The sequence below is a fragment of the Vigna radiata genome, chromosome 6 (assembly GCF_000741045.1).
Source record: "Vigna radiata var. radiata cultivar VC1973A chromosome 6, Vradiata_ver6, whole genome shotgun sequence".
Classification (NCBI taxonomy): Eukaryota; Viridiplantae; Streptophyta; class Magnoliopsida; order Fabales; family Fabaceae; genus Vigna; species Vigna radiata.
The window spans coordinates 33603418-33627527 of record NC_028356.1 but is presented as its reverse complement, the minus strand read 5'-3'; the positions used below and the strand labels follow the sequence as shown (position 1 = coordinate 33627527).

Here is a 24110-nt window from a genome sequence, read left to right as displayed (position 1 = left end):
TCAAAAATAAATGTGTCAATGCTTAAAAGACATGAGAATCTGAAACTTGAAACAGTATGCTCATAGGTTGCATAACAGTTTCACCATCTACACAAATATGATTGCACAATAATACAAACTCTAATAAACTACTTGATCAACTTTCCAAAAGAAATAACAACTTTTTATTCCAAAATCAGATCTAAAACTGTTACTTGGTGAAGAGAGAACAAGCAAAGCATAAGCATTTTTAACAGTGTGATAGGTTTCCAACAACGTAAGTGCCAACTACAAACCACAACATCAAAAGCAGAGACACTGATAGTAGTCCAAGTAAGAAGGGCCATCCAATCATCACAACTCCTAAGAAAGAAACCATAAAAAAAGGCATGAAAGATCTTACAATTGCCCAGAAACCAACCCAGTGACCCTTCAACATAATCAAAGCCGCTACATTCACAATGTTCCAGTCCATTGATCCGCCGTAACAAACACGATTCAGACAGTTAGCCACAAATGAGTGGCAGTTGCAAGTAAAAATGTTGTGAGTTTTGGTCTCATAATCCCGCAGACTGGCTTGTAATGCATCATCCCATGCGATTGCAGTGCCATAATCACCATGTCGGTAACGTTGCTTGCATTTGTGTGCAGATAGGTTAGGAGGGAAGCAACACTGCAACAACATTTGAGATCACAAAGTATTAGAAGTAGGTTTGAAGCGTAGTTCTGATATCATATTAGAAAGTGAGTTTTTAAATCTAACTCAATCTTATAAAACCGGTTTGTAAAGTGAAGTTTATACCTCACTTATATATTATAAATTGACCTTATCTCTAGTCGATGTGGGACTTCCAACACAAAGAATGTCAACTAAGAGTTTATTGTGCTTCTAAACAATTAAACAATTGACACCAACCAAAAAATTTAATGGACAGAGTTTATGATGCACCCATACTTTAATTTTAATTGACTATAAAAGACCATTAGTAGCACAAATTCCTATAACCAACAAAACATAGTTAACTGAATTTGGTATGATATTATGTTGCAAAACATGAATATATTTATAAATGAGAAGAAACTGTGTAGAAAGAGGGCAACAAGGGAATTAGATATTGTATTTGAGAAATGACCTGTTCACGATCGAGTTGCAAGTATCTTGCCACTGAACCAAACGCAAAATCATCGACATGCACTTCATGTGAGCCTGAAAAATCTATAATAACTCCATCCTCCCTACAAATTCCAACGTGACCAAAGAAGGGAGCCAACCATGAGACCACTGGAAATGGATTCCAAACCAGACAACATGGAAACTTTGCATTGGTTGGATCAATTTGATCTAGAGGCCACAACTCATGCTGTGTTCTTTCTTCAATTTGTGAAAGTTCAATGTCGTAACTTGTATTTAACTCCATAGTAAAAGTCTATAGCACAACAAACTAGTCCTCTGCACATCCCAATTCTGCACAGTGAAAAAAGGATAAAGTGAAACAGCAATTCTTTTGTAGTTTCATATACTTAATCCTGTATCAACAAACCTTATGACACCAATAGCTAGATTATAATTGAATGTATAACCTACTACTACTGTTTGAATGCCAAAGGTAAATACACGAGGGAATCACAAATATAATTTAGGACCTGCGTGTAAAATATTGCAACATCACAGCATACAAACCAACCAAATGTATCCTTGCACTAAATAAATGTTTAAGATTATTAACAAATGTCATATTGGAAACAAGAAATTCTAAGTGAGAAAACTTTGAAACAGTAGAAATTTCACATCACATGGTAACCCCAAAACAATCATAGTCAGAAGTATTCACAAGGACAAAGTAACTTTGGCTAAACATTTGTAATAGTTAATAAGTGAACTTTAAACTTAAGTTAACTTCACAAAACCGGCTTCAAAGGTGAAGTTTGCACCCACTTATATATTATAAACTCGTCTTATCTCTAGTTGATATGAGATCTCCAACACATCCCCCAATCACGCCGAGATATTTACATCTCATGCCTAAGACTAGACATTAATGGGTAGTCTAATAGCAGGTGACACAATAAATCCAATAGACAACAAATCTCACTTGAATAGGTTTTAATCTATGACTTTGATATCATGCTAAGAAGTGGACCTAACTCAATCTCACAAAATTCGACTTGTAAGATGAGATTTGTACCTACTTATATATTATAAACTCGCTTGTCTCTAATTGATGTAGGATATCCAACACATTAACTAAGTCATTCCACCACATTGCACAACTCACTCTGGTTGATCTAATTTCAACACTTCAACTATCTCCATCTATTTTACCAACCTATTTATCTACTTAATTGTTTATTTAAAGTCTGCAATGAGATGTAATTGCAATATTATATGGTACTACAGTATTGTCAATTGCTTTTAGGAAAATCAAATTTGCAAGTTCACATGGATCAATTCCCAAATAAACAGCTATCTATAGCAACCTTCTTATAATGGACCAACAACAAGTGAAAAGACAGATAAGATCTTTATAAATACAGATGTACTTTACCATATTATCAATTTTGTAATCACTTTACCTTAATAAGCTAAACAATTCTCATGCTTCATGCATTTTTAGGTTATCAGCATATATGATGTCCGCAAATTGACACGTCATCTCTAAGATGCACCAAAAAATAATAAATTTGGTTTTCTCATAAATTTAATATTACAATCTTAAAAGAAAACTTTCATCCCTGCATAATGCACATTCCTACATCTGGTTTAAACTTTTTCATATAACATGAAAAATTGACATGATTTTTAGTCCTATTACGTAAACAAACCTTACTCGAATAGGTTTCTCTTTCCTTCCCACATTCGATCTAGCAACTCAAGAGTAGACAATGAGTATTGATAACAAAGAAAAGTACCACAGCTTTTAGAATAGTGATTTTCTTACACCTATCATTCTCCTAAACAGCACAGAATAATAAACTATTACCATAACCGTAACCAAAGTGTAATTAAGATGAAATGTCTATATATATCAACAATAAAAAAACATTGGTGTAAATTCCCCTAAATGCTGGAAACCCCACCCAATGGAAAACACAAAACCAACAGTGTCCAATGTCAAACTAAAGACTCAAGCAGAAAGCCAATCATAACACCAACAGAAAAGACCATAGAAAAAGACACAAAGTCAATCACACATCTTTACCACAAAATCCCTCAACCATGAAAGCAATGAACTTTAACTTCTCAAAAACTACCCAGAAAAAAAACGAAACAGAAAAGCAAAAAAGAACTTACCTTTCCCTGTGGGAATAGTTCTTCACTGTCCTCATTATATAGACATAAATCCCCACATTGGAGATATCGATAAACACTTCAGACCGTTCATCAATGTGCATAACATGTCAGAAGAAGGAGAGAAGTTGAGAACAGAACATATGTTGTAAGGAAATCACGGCTCAAAGGAAAATCACAAAGGGGTGTGATGAAATTGAGCAGAGGAAGTTGTTGGGAGTTATTGCACTTTGATATGCGATTTATGTATGTTGGAGATGAAACCAACCACTTGGGAAAAAAATCACAACACAGATTCACAAAGTCCACAAGCTATTATTCTCTTTCTAGAAATATAAATTTCAATTTCGATTTGATTAATTATTATTCTTTGTTTCATTTAGGAAAATGTTTCTCGAGTTGTTTTGAAACCGAAGGGAAAGACGCTATATGGGAAAGGTGCATGAACCTTCAATTTTTTATCTTTCATGGTGGGTCCCTATGATGTCTACAGAGTTCTTGCGTTTTTCTTTTCAACCCCAAGTTGTAAAAACTGCAACTTTTAGTAGTAATAATTGTGTTTTTTCGATAAAGATGTGTTTTTTAATAACATGGTTAATTTGTTTTAGTCTTTTAAGATGTCATTTTTTGAAGTTAACCAGTATTAAACTTTCTCAAAATAACCTTTCTTTCTTTCAAATGTATATTACATTATAGCCTAATTTTAATGTTTCACATAAAACTTCATGGAATTAATCGAAAATAAACTCTTGTATGAGAGTTGAGAAATTTACTATCACAAATAATTTTGAAATATAAAACAAATAAGACAGAAGGTAAATCATTATAAAATTTAGTATATACATATATTATTCAGGATTATTAAGTTTTAGGAGACGATAGATGTGACGTATTAGAAATTTGATTAAGAGTAGAAAATAATTTTATAAATGATACTCATATAATTTATTATTAAAAAGTTAAAGTTATAAATAAAAATTATTTGGAAGAGTACATTTTATAAAAATCTTTATTATTTTAGAATATTTTTTCTCTTAAATATTTGTACTTTTTTCTTATAACTTCTTTTGTATCTTTGAAGATCCGAGTTAATTCTAAGACTCGCGTCGTCGAGCTACAAGTTTACATGACCAATATTGTCAAAATTGTATGTTTTCTTTAACTCTTATGTGGTTATAAATGTATTATTGAATAATTAATTTGAGCCTTCTATGTATAGTTAGAGCTACTAGAGAATTTGTGAATTCTGTGGAGTCTTTATGAATAAAGTGTTCTTCCTTTAAAGTAAAAAAAACTAATACTAATTGTTTTTTTATAACTACACTAATGTAAAAACGTTGTTTAACTTTATACGGTAGACGTCGATTAAGGATAAGCACGACGTATATTGATGACCGGTAGCATTTCCGTTAATAAGTTAGCAATATAGGCGTCCATTAGGTTGATCCCTGACGTCTATAGTATTTTAGATGTCGTCCCTTCCAACCTGACGTCTATATTTCTGACCATTAGGTGAAGAGTCATTTCCTTCAACCTTATAAACGTCGGTTCTAGAGGGGCCCCGATGTCTATATTGCGTAAATTAATGTTGCTCACCTACCTATCAGACATATAGACGTTGGGCTCTTGCTAACTGACACCTATATGTCTGTTAGGCAGGTGAATAGTCACTTTATTCAGTCTATAAACGTTGGATCCCGCCGCATTAACGAGAGCCACAACGTCTATATGACAAAAATTAATGCTACTCACCTACCTGTCAGACATATAGACGTCGGGTTGCTTCTAACTGACGCTTATATGTCTGTCAGGCAAGTGAATAATCACTTTTTTCAGCCCTATAGACGTCGGATCTCGCCACATTGACGTCTATGTACAATTCTAGACGTCAGTTACCTCAGGTACCGACATCTAAAATCCTACTAGGTATGTGAAAAGACATTCGTTTCCACCCACGAGATGTCTCATCCTGCCAAGCCAACGTCTATATACAACAAAAATATTAATTTTTAAATCAAATGGACGTCATATTAGTCAAGCCACCGACGTATTTGCTATTTTAGACATCAGTTCTGTATACAACAGACGTCTAATTTCTTGTTAAATAACACTACAAACCGGCGGTTTGCGAACCCACACTTTGATCGTCTTTACCTTTTCTCTCCGCTGCTCTGCATTTCCAAGTAAGTTTCCTCTCTTTTTAACTATTTAAAGTTATTTTTACTCCGATTAAAGTAATCTTTGATGTATTATCTCTCATTTGAACTTATTAAAATGAGTTTTCGTTGTGTTTTAGTGTGTTTTTTTTTTTTTGTGTCTTTGTGTAGCGTAGTGCACTTTCCCTTTGCTAGTTTCCTCGTAAGGAAAACTTGCATTTTTTTAATTTCTCATGACATTTTAATGCAAGAACGAATTTAGGTTGTTGTCTATATTCATTTCGACCGTAAAAAAAAAAGTATACGGCGTTCATAGACATCGGTTAAAATATTTAGGTTTGGCTGAACTTGTTTTAAAGTACACACTTTTAAAATAAGAAAATAAATAAATAAGTTTTTTTACAAATTAATATAAGTAAACTTGTAGATTTTTTAAGATAAAAAATTTGTATTACGTATAAATTAATTTTAACTAGAGAAAAAATATTTTTTGCTTTTCTATTTTTATTTGAAAGTAACTATAGTGTAAGTTTACACTATTATATATATACTTTTGTAAAAAAATAATTATTAATATTTTAAAAATAATTATTATAAAAATTAACGAAGTTATGACCATAATTTATGACTAAAATACCAACAAAATCATTTAATAATTACTGATTCAATATAATAAAATATGCATAGTCTTTTTGAGCAACATATATTCACTTATTAATATTATACATAAGTAACATGAATCCTGAAAGAAACATTTTAAAAAGGTTAAAATGTGTAGGAAATAGAACGAAATAGATTTTATTTATAAAAGTAAAAATATATCTGTTTTTGTCAAACAAAAGTATGTAATATTAGATATATTATTGGTGTTATTATTATTAATTCATGTCAATATTCAATCTTTATTTTTATGGTTTAATTTGATAATAATTATTGAAATAAAATGATATTTTAACTGAAGATAATACCTAGAATATACTTTTATTATTGTTTTCATATTATAATTTATTGTGAAAAGAACTTTTAATTTAGATTATGTGTAAAGTTGAAACGTCATATACAATGTTCATTCCAAAGTCTGTGTGAATATACAATCACTTATTTTCTCCTTCATCCAACTTATATTTTTCTGAATTTCTCTTCATATTTCATAAAAATAGTTTTCTTCCTAATTTTATCGTTTATTAAATTAAATCTTAAATATTTTAATTATCTGAGAACCTAATTTTTATTATTTCTTGAACTAGTTATTTTCATAATTATTTAATTTTGAAAGAAAATTGAAATTAATGTGATTTGGTGAGAGGTGAATGGTGGAGTGGGAAGTGATGTTGAACCTCAACTTTCAATAATCCATATTGGATCCAAACACAATCTACAATAAGTTGACCAAAAGGTCATATCTTGTGGCATTATTATAGTAATATTTATTTTTTATTTTTATTGCTTCTATTTTTATTATATATTTTATTATTTAGATATCTAATAAAGATCCCATGTGGGAAGTGAATTTGTATCAAAGATTTGTTAACACTTTTGTGTAGAGCCATCATGAATATTTAATTGGAAAAAAATATATTTCTTGATATGGTTGTTCTTCCTGAATCTTTGACCAGCCATTTTTTTATATAGTTAAATATTAATTGCTCCATGAAATAATTATATCAATAATGCTATGAAATGATAAAGAGATAATGAAAAGAAAGAGAAATATGTAGTACAGTGTTAACTATTTTGTTACATTTTTTGGTGTAAATATGTATTTTCTTACAACCCATTTGACTGAAAAATCTCAAAAACTACTTCTAAAACAGAGAAATATTATTTCATGATACCTTTTGAGGTGTATACATTCTTTGAATAGAGAGATGTGAAGGGATGACAAATGTGAGAAATGCAATAGAGATTTAAAGAAAAAAAGAAGAAGATAAATTAAAAATAAATAGATGTAAGAGATAATGTAAGGGAAACAAGAGAAAATTGAAAACATATAATTATTTTAAAAAATATGACCAATATTAGTTTCATTATTAGTATGGGTGACACCATATATGCTGATGTTCTAACTTTCTTGGGCAGCTTTGGAGGTGCTGAATGGCTGCCAATACCAGCAAGATTATATTGCTGGGAAAACTTTAGTTTTTCTTCATACCCTCTCCTTTCTTACTCTAATTTATTTTTCAAATTTTCAATTTATGTCATTTTTTCTTTGGTGTATGTACTAATTTGAAGGAACATGCAACATGTGATTAGGACTTTCTCTATTGTGAATTTCTTTCTCTAATAGTTGAAAGTTGTTCCAAGTTAAATTTACCAGTCACACTTCTCCATGTATATATATATATATACTTCTCTTCAATCAAATTAAAAAAACTGGAGCATTATGCATGCACAATATGTTCACTAGAATTATTAACTTCAACAGAAATGATCTGTTCTGAAAAATACTTAAGACAGAAAAAGGTTGAGGTTGTCATGAAAGACCATCTGGTATAGGATGGTTTGGTAAAGCATACAATGAAAAATTAACATTATTTACTTTGAGGTAAATAATGATGACAGAAGAAACTGAATATATAAAAATTAAATTCAAATTACATTGATCGAAAGGAAAAGAAAATATATAAAAATGATTACACGAGAAACTGAATATGTATATATGTTCATTTGTATCCAGATTTACAGTATACACATGGTGTGTAAAAGGCAATATAAGATATGTACACCTAACATAGAATTTCATACTAAATAAATGGAGAACTTATTCCTGCCAAATATCTACAATTCATGGAGGGTCCATCGTTGATGTTTTTGTGTATGGTTGGATACACTTTTCCATAAATACTTATATAAGCAAAAATAAGTAAAAAATTGAAATAAACTTTTTCATAAACTAAATTAACTTATGCATGAGTTTAAAATCTGATTTTGAGAACATCCTTATAAATTAACTTCTGCATAAATTAACTTTAGTTTTCTTGAAAAGATTTATTTCATTTTTACTTTTTATCTCTCTGATAAGTGTTTAAGGAAAAATTTATGCAACCATATACTCTTACTATAAATGATAATGTATTATTGAAGTTCAGATTCATCACGAAAAGCATCTGGTTCAAATAATCTTGCAGAATCATCGTTGTAAACTCCAGGTACAACTCGAACTCTAGGTTCTTTTGATGTCAGATTTTGGTTCCCATCAATGTTGATGAGGATAATAGCACATACAAGTAAAGAAGTTGCCAGACTTACAAGAGTAATTTTCAATCTGCTCAGTACAGGTTTCACCTTAAACAAAAAAACTTGTTGGTTAAGTTAATTCATTAGGAAGATTACTTGAGTTTCAATGAAAGTTAAATGTCATTATTTGCAAAAGGCACAAAAGTCAAGATAGACACATGTTGTCTTCCTATTTTCTGAAGTGACTTATACAAAGGAACAACATAAGTTTTTTAGAATGTGACTTATAAAAAAGAAGAGAGGGAGTGATCATAAAGCTTCAAACAAATTAAGCTCAGGTCATAAAAAGCCTACCTTTTTACAGCATAATAACTTGATTGGATAAACTTCAGATAAATACTTTACAAGAAAAGAATAAAAGAGAAAATAAGAACTTTTTCTGAGGAAAAATTAGTTGTGTAAAACTTAAAAACTATTTTTTAAATAAATTAAAGAAATAACTTCTAGAAATTGATTTATGTATTTAAATTATGAAAAAATTCATTTCACTTTCTTTCTTTTAAGTCTGTCGTGGAAAAAATTGATCCAATCATATCCTTGAACATACCTAATTCACGAAGCTTGATAAAACAATCACTATCTGGCATGGCTGTTTAAGCTACTGATTCTATTCACTACCAAAATAATCTTAAACATTAAAAAACAATTTTAGTAGGTCCAAAAGAAGAGCAACAATAATGCACATTATATTATGACTAGGGTCAGAGGAATCTCTAGCAATAACACTGAAGTTATGTGTAAAAGTGGCAATGGTTTAGTAGAATACTTACAGAAAATGATCCGAGGAGTCTATCACGGGCCAAAACTTCAGCAGTCTTCACCCATATCTGTTGAGAAACACGAAGCCTTAAGTGGTAGAATGCAATATTTGTTCATACCACACAACAAAAACAAAGGGAATCCTTACATGAGACATTGCACCAATTCACATGACAAGGGCATCAGACCCATGTTTTGCAAGAGGAAGAGGCTTAACAGTTCATGTTTTGCACATTTTTTGTGAGGATTACAAAAGAAGCTTAACAAAGAACACCCTAAAAGATCTATGGATCATACTTTATTATTTATCATGGATAACTTATTGGACCAAATGAATAGGCACACAATCAAATCCATTAACTTTTTCATCCATGTATTTTTCACGCAAACATCATTTGCTATATATCACTGCTAATATGTGTTAGTTTCCTTTATAGTAGTGGTGGGTAACATCAATACACACAGAAGTGTATTCTACAAGAATTGTTGGGAGAGCTAGGAATAATACATTTTATGCTTGGAGTTCTTCTCTGGGAGAGAAACAAACCGCTAAAGAAACAAGCAATTGAGGACCCAAATAACAAAGACCAACAAAGAAGAAACACTAGAACATTCAAGCTAGCGATGATAATTCATGGAATAGGCACATACAACAAATTATACTGCACCAAGATTTTGCATAAATGAGACTAAGCATTCAGGGAAAAAAGGGGAAGAACTGAAAAGAACATACCTGACCATCATACCACCCTGTTTCCTCATCTGTAATGTTAAGAGAAGAATATGATTATGCATCCATTAGCAAAGTTTTCAACACTGTTAATGGTTGAATCTTTAATTTAAGAGAAAACCGTAAGGAAAAAAATGAAGTAGCTTGTGTTACAAATAATTTCCTAATTTTATAAAGTTCAAATTTCTTGTAATTCTTATTCTCCACTTTATTTTTTAAAAAATACTGAATCTTTGAAAAGTATGTATAATGTGAAGTAATTAAAATAAAATAAAAAATTAACTTGTTTCAGGAAATTTCAGGAAGAAAATGAGTTAATAACGTTACTGCACAGATGTTGTGGGATGAATTAAGTATTGTGAGTGTAAAATTCAGTAATTATAAACATTTTCATATTATTAAGTAATAAATAACTATTATAAAATTTAATTAATTTATTATATGAAACTGCATGATTAGATTACCATAAAATAATTTCGTATTATCAGGACATTTTAATTAAATTTAGTAATACACAGTTTAACTTTTTTGGATTATCAGTGTAAAATTTATTATCCAAATCAAAAGAAACCATAGTATGCATATAATTATTGTAAAAAAAATAATGAACTTATCGTGTGTGAAGATTTGTGGTAGCACAATCATTTTAAAAATTATATTTATAACTTTTTATTGGTTGTAAGGTAAATTTTGTTCAGTTAAGAATATTTACATTGTAAAGTAGATTTTTTATTTTAAATTTGTAAACTCTACCATGTTATATAAATTTAAAAATTACATACAAAAAAAAAAAAAATCACTAAACACTAAAGTTGTTATATTGAATGTTTGACTTAAACTACATAAGCAGCTCATTTTGGCAATATACTTCAAAGCACATGCTTTAATGATAAAAATTTGTTAAGCAACATTAGATAATTTATGTTAGTAAGACATTACATATGCTTCAACACTTAATCAGAGAAAAAAAAATGCTAAGAGTATAAAAGCATAATCTAATCACGTTGGTATGACTTTTACTTTAGATTTAAAGCTAATTTCAAAATTTTTAAATATTTAAGTAAGAACTTATATTATTTTAAACTAATTTATCTTTTAAATATTTTTTGTAATAAAACAATTCAAATTTATTAAATATTAATTCTTACTTTCTTTAAATGAAATTTAAAATTCTTTAACTTTAAATAATTCAATTATGCTAATAAACTTCAAGAACTTCAATGTAAAAAATATATTTCTTTCATAAAACATTTTAAGTTCTCTTTATAAATGAATTGCCCACTTAAACACTATTAAAACTTATTTGGTTACACTAACGTACAGTGATCAAAGTCTGTGAGGGCAAAATTATGTCAAATACTTATAAGATAAGAAAAACTACTAAATTGTTTTTATAACATAAAATCAGCTTATATTTGATGTTGGAAAAATTAATGTAAAAGAACTTCTTCGAGAATAAAATAATTTTATTTGAATAAAAATGTATATTCTTAAAGAAGACCCAACATTCAGAGTGTTTTATTACAGTTTTCTTACAGCAATGGCTGACTAAAAACTAACCATTCATCTTATGATAGTTTGGGATGGGATCACAGTGTTGCACACTATGCAAAGTGACCTTAGTCTCTTATCATAGTCATAGGATAGTTAGATATGGCTGAAATTAACAAAACCTTCTATAACATATGTTTCCTAAATGAATTATAATTCTTAATTTTGGTATGTTTGTTATGAAGTTTGAACAGAACATGAGCTGAATATATTTCAAAGCTATTCTAATTGGTTTTCCAGGATCAGAATTGAAAGAATTCATGTAGAGTTGAGAGATTAAGAGAGTAGTGTGAGTGAGGGAGGATACATACATTCAACGGTGGCGCTGAGCAGTCGGTTCCCGACGTAAGCCCAGCCCAGATACATCCTAACGACGGCGAGCGTGACAGCGAAGAGGCCACTGGAGGCGGCGCAGAGGAGGCGCTTGAGGGGCTCGGCCTGGGCGCCGGCGGAGCCGAACCAGGCGACGGGGAGGCCGAGGAGGAGAGCGAAGGAGGTCCCGGTGACGAGGAGGCGGGAGGCGTATTCGACGGCGTCGAGGGCGGCCCAGGAGAAAGGGAAGGAGGTGGAGAGAGAGTGGTACTCGTTGATGGGTTGCTGTTCGAGAGGAACGGGACAATCTGTTTGGGGAGCCTTGTTGTTGTTGTTGTTGCTGTTGCTTGTGGAAGAGAAAGATATGAAGGAAGTGGTTAGGGTTGTGGTGGGAATACGAAACAGTGGGATTGGGGAAAGTGTGAGTCTGCTTCTTCTTGATGGTAATGGTGATATGCGCGTGGCTGTTGCTGCCATTGCCATTGCTATTCTGCTTCACTCTTTCTCTTTCCTTCCTTCTATCCATTATCCATTCAAATGGAAAAATATGCTTATTTTAATTTTAAATGCCTAAATTTTAAAATTTAATCATTTTTTTTATCGTTATAAAATTAATAAAATAAGTAAACTTATATAATATATGATATCAGTCATTCTTTATATCTATATTTAATATTTTTTATCCCTACATAATTAATAAAAATGCATAAAGTTTGAGTACTAACTTTTTAAAAAAAAATATAAAAACTAAAAGTAAATTTAAAGAAAAGGTACGAGAATAAAAAAAAATGTATTTAACTCGTTTCCAAATTCGGTCTTGTTGTTTCTAAATATATACTGTATTTTTGTCTTCCAATTTTTTATTTTCTATTCACGAACAGTATAATATTTTACTGCTGTAAATATTTTATTTTAAAAAATTACTCTAAGAATGCATTTTTGAAGTGATTGTTTAAAAAATACACCAAAATCCAATGAAAAACAAAAGTCTACGTAACAAATACTACTAAAAGTAATAGTGCTTTAAAAATGATGAAGACGTGGCACCATATAAATAGTTACCAGATATATAAAACTCTCTAATTATATTATGCTTTCACAGTCTAAACTTTTTCCTATATGATAATTTTTTAAAATGAGTGAAGTTATATGATTAATTAGTCTCAATATTTTTTTTAACGAATTTTGTGGTTAGAAGCGTTCTTCATTAGATCGTAACTAAGTTTGTAGCAAATCATACATGACATAAAAATTTGACCAATTATCCCCTTAGTTAAGCAAAAAGAAATAGAAACTTGAATCGTTTTGATCCCTTGGCATACACATCAAGGAATATCATCAAGTAAGCTCTCAATTCTTAAAAATACGAAATCCCACGTATGTATTTCGCAATTTCGATGCTGTAGTCCTTGACAAATATCAAACAAGACATGATAGTCATAAGAGAGGTAATGGAAAACACAATGTTTTTTTTTTTTTTTCCTTTTTTCTGTTCTTTTTCTTCTGTTTACATTTGCTTGAGAACCTGAGAGATCGCATGTTTACAATTCCAAATAAGACCTCTACAGACAAAGAATAATTTTGTACTTTTTTTTTTTTTTCATTTCAGTTTCTTGTTTTTCTTCCCTCTCGGGATCCTTCATTTGTACCTACTCCAACTAAACCTCCACTGCACTTATGCAGATATTGGGGAGGGACCTGCTCTTTTCTCCAGTTCCAACTTTCAATGTACCTGACTTCCCAGGTCAACAATCTTTTGATGTCAAGATGGACGAAAAAAAAAAAAAAAAACTAGCTGTTCTGGTTCTTTGAACCAACAAACAACTTTTGGTATTATTACAGTAACTATGTTATAGACAACTTCGTTTAATGTGTTGAACCCGTTTTTGGGGCAACCATATGTTGAACACGGTAAAGACGAGACATCAGCTGTGAGAAAGATGGCCGCAAGTGTGGCTCCCTGCATCAAAACCAACCCAAATAAAATCAAACAGAACAAACCAGTAGAACTAGTGTAACTTGAAATCAGATTTTTTTTTTCTTTTCTTTTGTTTTTTCTATGGTGAGGGAAGGGATGATCCTTGTTCTTATACTTTTTTAATTTTAAGAGCATCAATATCCTTACGTTTTCTCTTTCAGGTTTTCTTTGTACTTTATTATTTTCTACTTATTTGGGTTTTGATGAATATGATTGTTTTTCAATGAAGATATGGACCCTCTAAGTATCAAATCAACTTATTCTCGTTTTTGTTCTCACGACCACCAATATAAGATGAAAATATGGAACCAAAGTTATTTATTTAGACCATCAACAAATAACTAAAATCTAAAGTTTAATGATGCATATTAACATAGCATTATATTTTAGTCAAAATCATAATTGTAAAAGAACATGAACATGGCAAAACTTTGACAATAACACCACTGGAAATGCCCACAAATACACAGCTTTCCAAGAACGGTGGCTCTCATAATCCACATTGTAACAATCAGAAAAGATAAGTAGAGAAATGGAACTTACGTTTGCCAGCAATCACGTATAATCTGTGCTACTACTGGATTGACATCTTCTGGAATTTCAAGCCGTTTGTTTTGAAACCCAACAGCTCCAACAACCTGCATTGGGTTCAAACCTTTCCAGGGAATTCTTGTAGTAATCAACTCCCACAAGATCACACCAAAACTATACACATCACACCTGCATGCAAACTTTAACTATCACTTTGCGAACTTACACATCATATTTGAATGCAGAATACACAGATGCAGATTAAACTTACTTCTCATTGGCTGGCTCATTTCTTAAGACTTCCGGTGCCATCCACTCAGGCTGCAGGCAAAAGATATATTTAGTTTTTTTTGGTAAATATTATATATCCCATAATGAAACCAACTAAGGTGATAAATTTATAATTTATATCAATTATGAATAACGAGAAATAAAAAATTACCGTTCCAGCACAAGATTTTGATGACAAAAATGTATGGTGCTTCATTCTTGACAGACCAAAATCACAAACCTGTGAAATGACAAACAAAGAAAGAAATAATAATATATAATTTTAATAGATGTTAAAAAAAGGGCAGGAAAAAGGGTTTTAAGTTGTCATAAATGTGAAAGCATGACAATTCAAAGAAGAAAAATATCGTCTTTCATCAAGCTTTAATTCGAATTAGTACGAGCAAAGTTAATTTTCGTACAACAGCTCTATCTCTATCATTCTGGTGTTAAAAAGTGAAAATAAATTATTTACTCATAATTCTTTAACGATTTTTATACACCGAGCACAAGAATAATTTACTGACATATTTTCTATATCAGACATAATGTTGGATGCCGGTCTAAGGCCGTATTAATTAAGCACATTTTGAAATCGTTTTAAAATATGCCAGGCATATCACATACCCAAAATTTCCTGGATAATAATAATTAATTCAAAGTGCATAAAGATTAGTTAATACTTATATATGATTATAAGTATTAGTTATTTAATTCGTGTACAAAAATTTAGAATAGTAGTCCTCTCACTATGCATTATTATACAATAGCATTTTTTTGGGTCGACTGCTTTGAACTATGGTCCAGTCTTGATAAATATGATGCATCTTGTGTGCACATATAAAATTTCACTATGGTCAGCTATATAACTATGATATACATATACATCATGTTATGGGAACATATATTAGAGAATTTCACAAGATAAACTACAAAATCATTCTGATTAATTATCAATAATGCACTTATATGTGATGAAATCATTTAACAATTACTAGAACTGTTTAGTATTCTTTAATAAACTGTTTTTCATAGATTAGTATTGCATATGTGAGCATTATCCCACAATGTTAGCTCGACTACATTGATCACACACAGGGTTCGACATTGTCATACAGTAAAAGACCAAAAGTTCAGAAAATTTTTTATTCACCATGAAATCTCTCTTAACAACTTCCTCCCATGTCCTTCTTAGACTCAATTTCCCTATTTTCATAGGACTAAAAAACATAAAATCTACTCTTCTCATATGCCTCTAGTGGCCTTGGTAACTTCATAATATTCATAAAAATAAATATATAAAATTATAGTATATATCTAAATCTAAGATGCAATGTAAATATAAAGTTAATTAAAAATCAATATCAAAATAAATGGTAAAAATAATATATCATATTCCATAAAAATTAATTTGTTAAAATTAATATAGACATGATAGATTAATGTCAATAATACAAGCAGAAACACATGCACTCCACATTTGTATTACATTAAAATAATACAATTTTGACAATATATAATTTTGTAAGAATGATTTCTAAAAAAAGTATGTCGTGATTACTTTTAAGTGGAAAAATTACGTAGTTACTTTGAGTTCAGAGGTTGTGTAACATATTTTAATAAATTCAAAAGTTATTTTTATTTGTTAAAAAATAACATTTTCTAATTAAAAAACGACACTAGAAATAGTTAATGAAAGGTGTATCCCCTTTATATAATGGTATAGATAATGTAGTAGTAACTTAACGTGTGTGTATTAAGCATAAAAATAAATCATTCAAATAATACAACTGTATCAATGACATTTTATGACCAATTAATTGGACTTAAGATAAATTGATACTTTGATATGTGCCTAATCACTAGGGGAAACCATCCTTAAAAACTAGTTGTTAAGGGGGGGACCACACACGGAAATACTTTATTGAGCATCTTATATTATTTGATGCAGGAAACTATAATACCCATATTTCTTCAATTTGCACATTAATCAGAAGAATAAACTTGTTAATGACGCAGAATAAAAAAACATCCATTACTCTCTACCAAGCAAGCATAATTGTAACTTTTCACTGAGTTCTGTTTCTCACATCAAGCAATCTATTAATATTTCTTCTTTTTTTCAGCTTTTTGAAGTAAACTCCTGAGAAAAAATTCACATAAAAATACCTTAACAATCCAATGCCTGTCAACAAGAAGATTTGGAGACTTCAAATCTCGGTGTACAATGGGAGGATGGCTCGTGTGCAAGTAATTCATTCCCTTAGCCTGGTAAGTGCACGATAAATTCACATTAAGTAAAGGAAACAGAGAATGGGATGACTGTCGAACTCCTTATGGTTCAGTATAAAAGCTTTGACAAGAATAAAGCTAAGATGTGTCAAAAAATATGCTGTTTATACAAATATTGGATAGAGAGAGATGCTCACATCACATTTATAAGAAAATCTCATAGCCTCTACACTTGCTTCACGATAGAATAATATTCATGAACTCTATTTAGTGTTCAGCCCATGGCCAGTTGACTTTCTATATCTTAGCTGTTTCTAATGAATTCCTTATTTCTACAACCAAAAAAGAAATGGAAATTATTTTCAACTCTTACCACATCTAGAGCCATGCGCAACCTTTTCTTCTCATCAAGCCGAATATTGGGACGATGCAGTAGCCTATATAAACTGCCTCTGTATACCGAAAGACAAATATACTTTAGCAAGCAAACAATAATATAGAAAAAAAAATTAATTAATTGTTTTTATGGGAGGCATAGTTGCAAGTTGACTAAATGCCAGAACAAAACATTAATAAATAAAAAAATAAATGTACAAAATCAATAAAAGAAATATTTCATGTAAACATAATCAAAGAGACCATTCAAGAAAATCAAAAAAAGAAGAACTATCATTTTCATTCCTGATTCAATCTCCCTACAGATAATATTTAACTTAATGCATAAGACAAAACTAACCTTGGAAGAAATTCGGTCAAGATCGAGAAATGTGGGGGCCTAGTAATTGCTCCCATGAAGAGCACAACATTAGGATGTCGCAGCCTTAGCATGATCTCAACCTACAATAAGACATAAAAGGACATGAGTATTATGTGCGTATGACTGCATTGTACATGTCCATATAGAGACAATGCTTATACATGTCCATATAGAGACAATGGCTTACTTCAGATTTGAACTGAGCTAGTGCATCACCAGAGAAATCTTGGTCCAGAAACTTCTTTACGGCAACTTCCTGTCATGCCAACCATTCATGCAAAATTACCAAAATCAGTGCACAAAAATACTATTAATTACTTTCAAGTCAAAGCAACAATGTATAATGAGATCTTCGTCTTTCCATCTATACAAGTAACAAAAGTTTCAAACAAAATCAAGATGACATAAACCGACTGGGAAGTGACATAACGGCAACATATGTCCATTTGCACAAGGACAAAAAGTCTGCATATTCATATCCATATTTCACAGGCTAATATAAGCAATTTAGTAAACATCTTGACAACCATATAGAAAGAAAGTGAAAGTTCTAACACCTGCATCGGGGCCAACTTATCTAAGATAAGATTAGTGCTAGACCCCATCTCACCCTGATCCCTCTTGGAATATTTATAGATATTGATTTCAAGAATAGTTAACAGAAAAGAATTGGTAACTTGGCAGTGCCTGAGACAAGCACTTTCACTTCATAAAATACTATTGCATTTGTATACTTTTTGAATGCTTTTATGAGGATGTAGACCTAGGTCAAGAGCATGGAATTACAACTTTCTGCACAGGTGAGACTTTCATGGACATTCTAGATTCTTTCTTCACAAAACTACTCAAGGAATAGACCCAATTGTAAGTAAGTGAAAACATTGCAAGTTAAAAATATAACCATAATCAAAATGTGACATGAAACTAGACATGGACACAACAAATATTAATGCACATTTTATCAAGGAGCTAAATGAACATTTCAGATTATGCAATTTTAAGAACTCAGAAACAAAAACATTAGAAAGGACTCTGTTGATGTACTCAAGGAAACAAAAATGTGAGCAGACTTACAGTCCCATTGCAATCAGCACGATAAACTTCACCATACGAACCTACAAGGGCATGAGTGAACAGGGTTAGAATACATCTAAGATGAGCATATTTCCAATCAGCTTGTACTACTAGGTCTCCATTAATGAAATCTATCATATTAAATAATATATAACAATATCTAAAATTCCAATTCTGTGTATATTAACAATTAAGCTATTATAAATTGCCAACTATCTTACTAATGAATGTTTTGTTTAAGCTTAAAAAATTGTTTCATGATGCAATTTGTTTGATAGATACCAGAAAAAATGAAAGCACACTATAGCTGAATATTCAATGTATTATTAAAGAAAAACAGAGTGCATATCCCAGGAAAGGAAATACAGATCTGTAAGCAAGAAACAAGTATTTTCACACCTATTTTCACAAAAATAATAGTTTTAGCAAGTAAAAGAACTTTTTAAGAGGCATTTACCTTTTTTTATGAAAAAATTACATAATTATTATGAGCATTTAAAAAATAGACCTTTTATCAATCAAAACATGCCAAAAGTGTTGTTTTATTTTAAAAAAAGGTGAAAAAAGAGACCATAAAAGATATATTTATACATGTAAACCCTTATGTCTTTATATAACAATTATATCTAAAATATAACATTTGAAGCAAGGAAATACACTTACCAATTCCAATACGCTCACCAATATCAAGATCCTCCCATTGAATTTCCCATTCTGAGCCTTCACCAAGCACTTGGTTAACTTCCTTGTTTCTACCATCATAACATTCTCCATTAACCTCCATCTCATTTCTTTGAACAGCTGAATCTTTGCCCAACCCTCTAAAAGAAACTCCTACATTCTTTCGATGGCCATTTTCATCATCTTCACAGAAACAACCAATCCCATTATGTACTTTACAGGAAAGAGCTGCCTTGGGCAAGGAAGATCCAGTACACTTTTCTTTACATATCTTATTGCGTGAGTGTATAGAAGCCAAAACAACATTCATTGCGTTAGATTTCTCTACATCAATATCCCTATCAGAAGCATGTAAAAACCCGTTCCTTGTATTATCACTCTGTGAAGAATTGCAAAATTCAACATCTGTGTGCAATTCTTTTTGTTGTTCAGCTAAGCAGTCAGCAGATTGACATAACCTAGTATCACTGGCAGAGCCCAACCCATGTGAGGGTATGTGAGATTTTTCATACCTTAATAATAATAATCTATTTGTGTCATCTTGAACAGAATCGACATTTTTTTCATTAACTTTATCTACACCCCTATCTTGGGAATTTATATTTGAAAAAAGATCGGGAGGAGGTAAGGCACCACTCTCTAATAGAACATTATGTAATTTTTGGGCAAATTCTGGGTCCTTTGCTGCACTGAGAACATACTTAGAGACATTTTTTACATGCATATTCTCTGCAGGTGATGGTTCTGTATGTGACGAGCATTCATATGCTTCTGTATGTTCAAATCTCCTTGTCTCATTTACCTTGACATGATTAATTTCATCAGGCTCTGTTTGACTGCCCATAACTAATAATTCTTCTGTCCGGACTCTCCCCCCTGTTGAAATTCTACCACAATCAGAAAAGACTCCTGGCGCACCAGTTCCATCATCTACCATTGAACCTGTGTTCTCTGGTAGTCCAACAATCTCCGCACAACCCCTAACAGAAAAACTGGTGCTTTCGAGCTGGCTGCTGGGTACCTCAGCAGGAATAAGAGTTCCAGGGGCACCCATCATATCAATGATGTACTCACTGCATCAGTACAAAAATTAATAACAGCACTTGAAATTGTTTTGACATAAAGTAAGATATGTACTGTTTGTGTTGCTAAAAGTTCATTGCCATATATGAGGAGAATAATACTTTGTGACCCAATTCCTTGAAAAAAGTAAGTTCAAACACACTAAGTTGAAGTAACTAAATCACAAATGTACTTCAATGATCTACTACTAGTCTGCAACAAATTAAAAAACCACTCTTACAAACTCAAACACATTCACTGCAATATTCTATGCTTCATTTAACAATATACTGATTACACAGGTGGTGCCTCTTCCTCATTACATAAGGGAGGTAGAGTTTTACAAAGCACCAAAAGTACAGAACAAAAAGAGTGAAATAAAATTGTTTTTGGAAACCTGCATCTGGTGTCTGGACTGCCCTAACAAAGAGTAAACATGCAATATAGAGTTTCTAAATAAAACATACAATGGTCATCATTTACATCAGAGGGTAACTTAATGTGTCATGGAATTAAACTACCTTAAAAGCAATATAATAAAAAGGGAAACAACTTTCTACCATATGGTAAATACCTTCCATCATCAGCTTTAATCATATTCACAGCCCCATCATCAGTTCCTGTATAATAGCTCCCTTTTACCAGCATGCAGGGAATGTTAATCCTATCAGCAAGTACCTAAGCACGAGAAGTCAAGTTAGCATTAGTTGAAATCAAATAAATTGATGAGCTTTCCTGACTTTGAAATTGAAAGTAATATAACTAAATCTTTCTGCTAAAGAGAGTCAAAAGTAACTCACTTTAATTTTGCAGATACTACTTTTTTTAATAAATAGAACAAATAACAAGGGCCATATAACTCCACAATAGAGAAAAAAAATGCCTTTCCACATACTGCTGGATGATTAATAAAAATTGCACGAAAGCATTTAGTCGGATAAAATCTAAATTGTTCAAATTTGAATGTCTCACACAGATCTCTTCAATCAATAAATGGAGAAAATTCTCACCTTAAAAAGTAGGGCTCGGTGACGTGAAAGTCCAACATCAAGACATCCAAGGGGAAGAACAATGGTTTGCATAGAATCCCTTAACTCACGACTCCTCATAGCCCAACTCTTAGTAAGTTTCTCAGCATTAGTAACAGGTCCACCCATTCTATTAACAACAACATCCGCGAGCTTCTGAAGCAAGCCACTCAAAATCAGCCCCAGTTCAGAAACACAACATTCCTCCACCAAACTACATGCCTTCCTCTCAAGCTGATTAAGCTCAAGATCTACAACATGGTTCACCAAAATCACCTCACAATCGACATCTCCCGAGACAGGAGCCGTCTGCAGATCCACCAACAATGGCATCTTCCCTCGATCAACCAAATTCGAGGTAACCCCAAACACATCATAAAACCCATCCATCACTTTCTCATCATAACCAATCACATTGTAGTTCTGCCACAGTAAGAACACCAAAACAAACTCTCAAAAACCACACTTCCAAAAAAATTTCATCCAACAGTTTCATTTTATTTTTCCTTTAACACTTATCAATAACTTCAAAATGTCTATCTATAAATAGCAACAACAAACCAAACTTACTCCAATTATAAAAAACAAATACAAAATTAATAATAAAAAAACAAACAAACTACCATTTACAGGCACCTAATTGGCTAATTCCAGTTATGAGAAATAGAAAACGAGAAAATGCCTCGAATAGAAACGCTACTACAAATAATTATAATCACCGTAATAATAATAACTAAAATATTACCCAATAACGAAGTGATTGGAATTGAACTAGGGCATGAGTGTCAGTGAACGAAGCAGAGTAACCGAGGCTGATCTGTTTTGCGGCGTCGATCTGCGCAGATTCCGCAGTGTCACGGCGATCGGAATCGGAAGCGCTGATTGCGAGCGCTAGTTGCATCTGAAACTCCTCCTCCTGAAACAAGTTGAACTCCAGAACATCATTCTGCGCCTCCACAACGGGGCTCCGAGTCGGCGTCGGATCCGAAACTATGGTGGGCGAAGAGAGCGCGGAAGTGGAGGGAGCGTGATGCTCGTGCGAGGACAATGCGTTATGATTGTGATTGTGATTGATGGTGGCAGCGCCACCACCGATGTGAAGCTTTCTGAGAAGGTGCTTCATCTTTGGCATGGATCATCGACCGTAACAACAGATAACGACGATGAAGAAAACGATGACGATGCAGATTGAGATTCGCTTAACCGCTTCTACCCACGCTTTCGCTTTTGCGTTTGCGTTTGCGTTTCGCGTTTTACCCTTAAACCGTTCCTTATTCAGGGTTTCATTCCCTCCACTTTCTCTTTACTTTCTCTTCCTCTTCTCTCTGTTTTCTTTTCTCTCTCTTTTTTTAATTTCAAAATTAATTATCATTTATCATTACTACTTAATAACTAATAATTGGTGATTGTTTAAATCCAATTAAATTCTGGCCTTGTAACTCCCACCACCCTCTGATGGGTTTTATAATTACAGTTGTAGTTGCTTCTGCGTTGGAGGTGTGATGGGCTGCGACGGCTCTCAGCCGTTGGATTCATTGACCGAGAAAGTGTTTCACATCGCACGGCTGTAAGCGAAGGAAAAGTCAAAGCGTGTGATCACCGGCAGAAACTATAGCCACGAAATTTGTATTCATTCCGATTGAAATTTTGAGACTTCGATTCAATCGTCTTATCCAATCGTGTGAAAATACGGAAATGTATAAATATTTAATTTAAGATTAAGGATTTTAATTTTATTTAATGTTTTCTTCATAAGGAAATATATCACTAGTCATGAGTTTAATGATCATGCATTAACAATACAAAATACTTTTATACTACAAGTTAATTAAAAATCATCAGGATAAGTTGTTTGGCTCTACAATAATTAAATCAAAAGTCAAAAGCTTATTAACTCTATAATCATTATTTTAAGGAGTGTTTGATATAAAATAAAATTTTAGTTTCGTAAAAATAAAAAATACTTTCAAATATTAATGGTTAAAATATATTTAATTCATTGTCATTTTAATTTAGTATGTATTTTCTTTAATAAGGAGTCCCTTTTTACACAAAGTATTCAAAACCATTTTTAGAATATTCTCACTTATCTACAAGTTCACGTTCAAGATTATGATAAGATCAAATATCATTTTATAATTTCATTAAACAAAAAAAGAATAAAAACAAGGTAAAATGGTGTTAAATAATGAAGTGTAATTTATCCTAATGTTTGATGAGGTGAGAAGCTACTAAATGACTTTTGGACATAGAAATGGTCCTTTGACGAGCTTTAATAGCAAGTAATGGGTGAGATGGGTTAAAAAAAGAAAAGAAAATTATGATTTAAAAAAAATCTATTATAAAAAACATTTTTATATTATTCATTTATCTCTTTATGTTGGGTTTTTCTCATTCATTTATCTACTAAAAGAGCATATTCTTTCCATGTTATTCTTAGCATCGCATCAAAGGTGTCTCTAGCAATTAAATATATGTTTTGAC

At 31.6% G+C, this 24110-nt stretch overlaps 3 protein-coding genes across 3 annotated transcripts; all 3 read right to left on the bottom strand.

Moving 5' to 3' along the window:
• Nucleotides 1-109: 109 nt before the first annotated feature.
• LOC106763869 (protein REVERSION-TO-ETHYLENE SENSITIVITY1) lies at nucleotides 110-3635 on the bottom strand. Its single transcript, XM_014648034.2, has 3 exons — nucleotides 3272-3635; nucleotides 1113-1444; nucleotides 110-652 (listed from the first exon to the last, which is right to left on the bottom strand). The coding sequence occupies exons 2-3, from the start codon at nucleotides 1395-1397 to the stop codon at nucleotides 230-232; spliced, it is 708 nt and encodes a 235-aa protein (XP_014503520.1). The 5' UTR covers nucleotides 1398-1444; nucleotides 3272-3635; the 3' UTR covers nucleotides 110-229.
• A 4394-nt stretch (nucleotides 3636-8029) lies between these two features.
• Nucleotides 8030-12570, bottom strand: LOC106763982 (uncharacterized protein ycf36). The gene is made up of 4 exons (XM_014648173.2): nucleotides 12013-12570; nucleotides 10154-10182; nucleotides 9432-9488; nucleotides 8030-8709 (listed from the first exon to the last, which is right to left on the bottom strand). The coding sequence occupies exons 1-4, from the start codon at nucleotides 12494-12496 to the stop codon at nucleotides 8500-8502; spliced, it is 780 nt and encodes a 259-aa protein (XP_014503659.1). The 5' UTR covers nucleotides 12497-12570; the 3' UTR covers nucleotides 8030-8499.
• An 800-nt stretch (nucleotides 12571-13370) lies between these two features.
• Nucleotides 13371-23034, bottom strand: LOC106764933 (probable serine/threonine-protein kinase SIS8). The gene is made up of 13 exons (XM_014649376.2): nucleotides 22372-23034; nucleotides 21609-22049; nucleotides 21173-21276; nucleotides 19519-20609; nucleotides 18856-18896; nucleotides 17969-18037; nucleotides 17761-17861; nucleotides 17398-17476; nucleotides 16962-17060; nucleotides 14965-15033; nucleotides 14794-14843; nucleotides 14535-14711; nucleotides 13371-13973 (listed from the first exon to the last, which is right to left on the bottom strand). The coding sequence occupies exons 1-13, from the start codon at nucleotides 22756-22758 to the stop codon at nucleotides 13880-13882; spliced, it is 2802 nt and encodes a 933-aa protein (XP_014504862.1). The 5' UTR covers nucleotides 22759-23034; the 3' UTR covers nucleotides 13371-13879.
• Between the last annotated feature and the right edge of the window lie 1076 nt (nucleotides 23035-24110).

Coding starts and splice junctions, on each gene's coding strand:
- LOC106763869 (XM_014648034.2), bottom strand. CDS start 1,397: ATGGAGTTAAATACAAGTTACGACATTGAACTTTCACAAATTGAAGAA. Junction 653..1,112: donor TGCAACTCGATCGTGAACAG/GTCATTTCTCAA, acceptor ATGTTGTTGCAG/TGTTGCTTCCCTCCTAACCT.
- LOC106763982 (XM_014648173.2), bottom strand. CDS start 12,496: ATGGCAATGGCAGCAACAGCCACGCGCATATCACCATTACCATCAAGA. Junction 9,489..10,153: donor CAGGGTGGTATGATGGTCAG/GTATGTTCTTTT, acceptor GTTTCTCAACAG/ATATGGGTGAAGACTGCTGA. Junction 8,710..9,431: donor GACTCCTCGGATCATTTTCT/GTAAGTATTCTA, acceptor TTTTTGTTTAAG/GTGAAACCTGTACTGAGCAG.
- LOC106764933 (XM_014649376.2), bottom strand. CDS start 22,758: ATGCCAAAGATGAAGCACCTTCTCAGAAAGCTTCACATCGGTGGTGGC. Junction 18,897..19,518: donor TGGTGAGCGTATTGGAATTG/GTAAGTGTATTT, acceptor ATGCCCTTGTAG/GTTCGTATGGTGAAGTTTAT. Junction 14,712..14,793: donor AATGAGCCAGCCAATGAGAA/GTAAGTTTAATC, acceptor GTTTGCATGCAG/GTGTGATGTGTATAGTTTTG.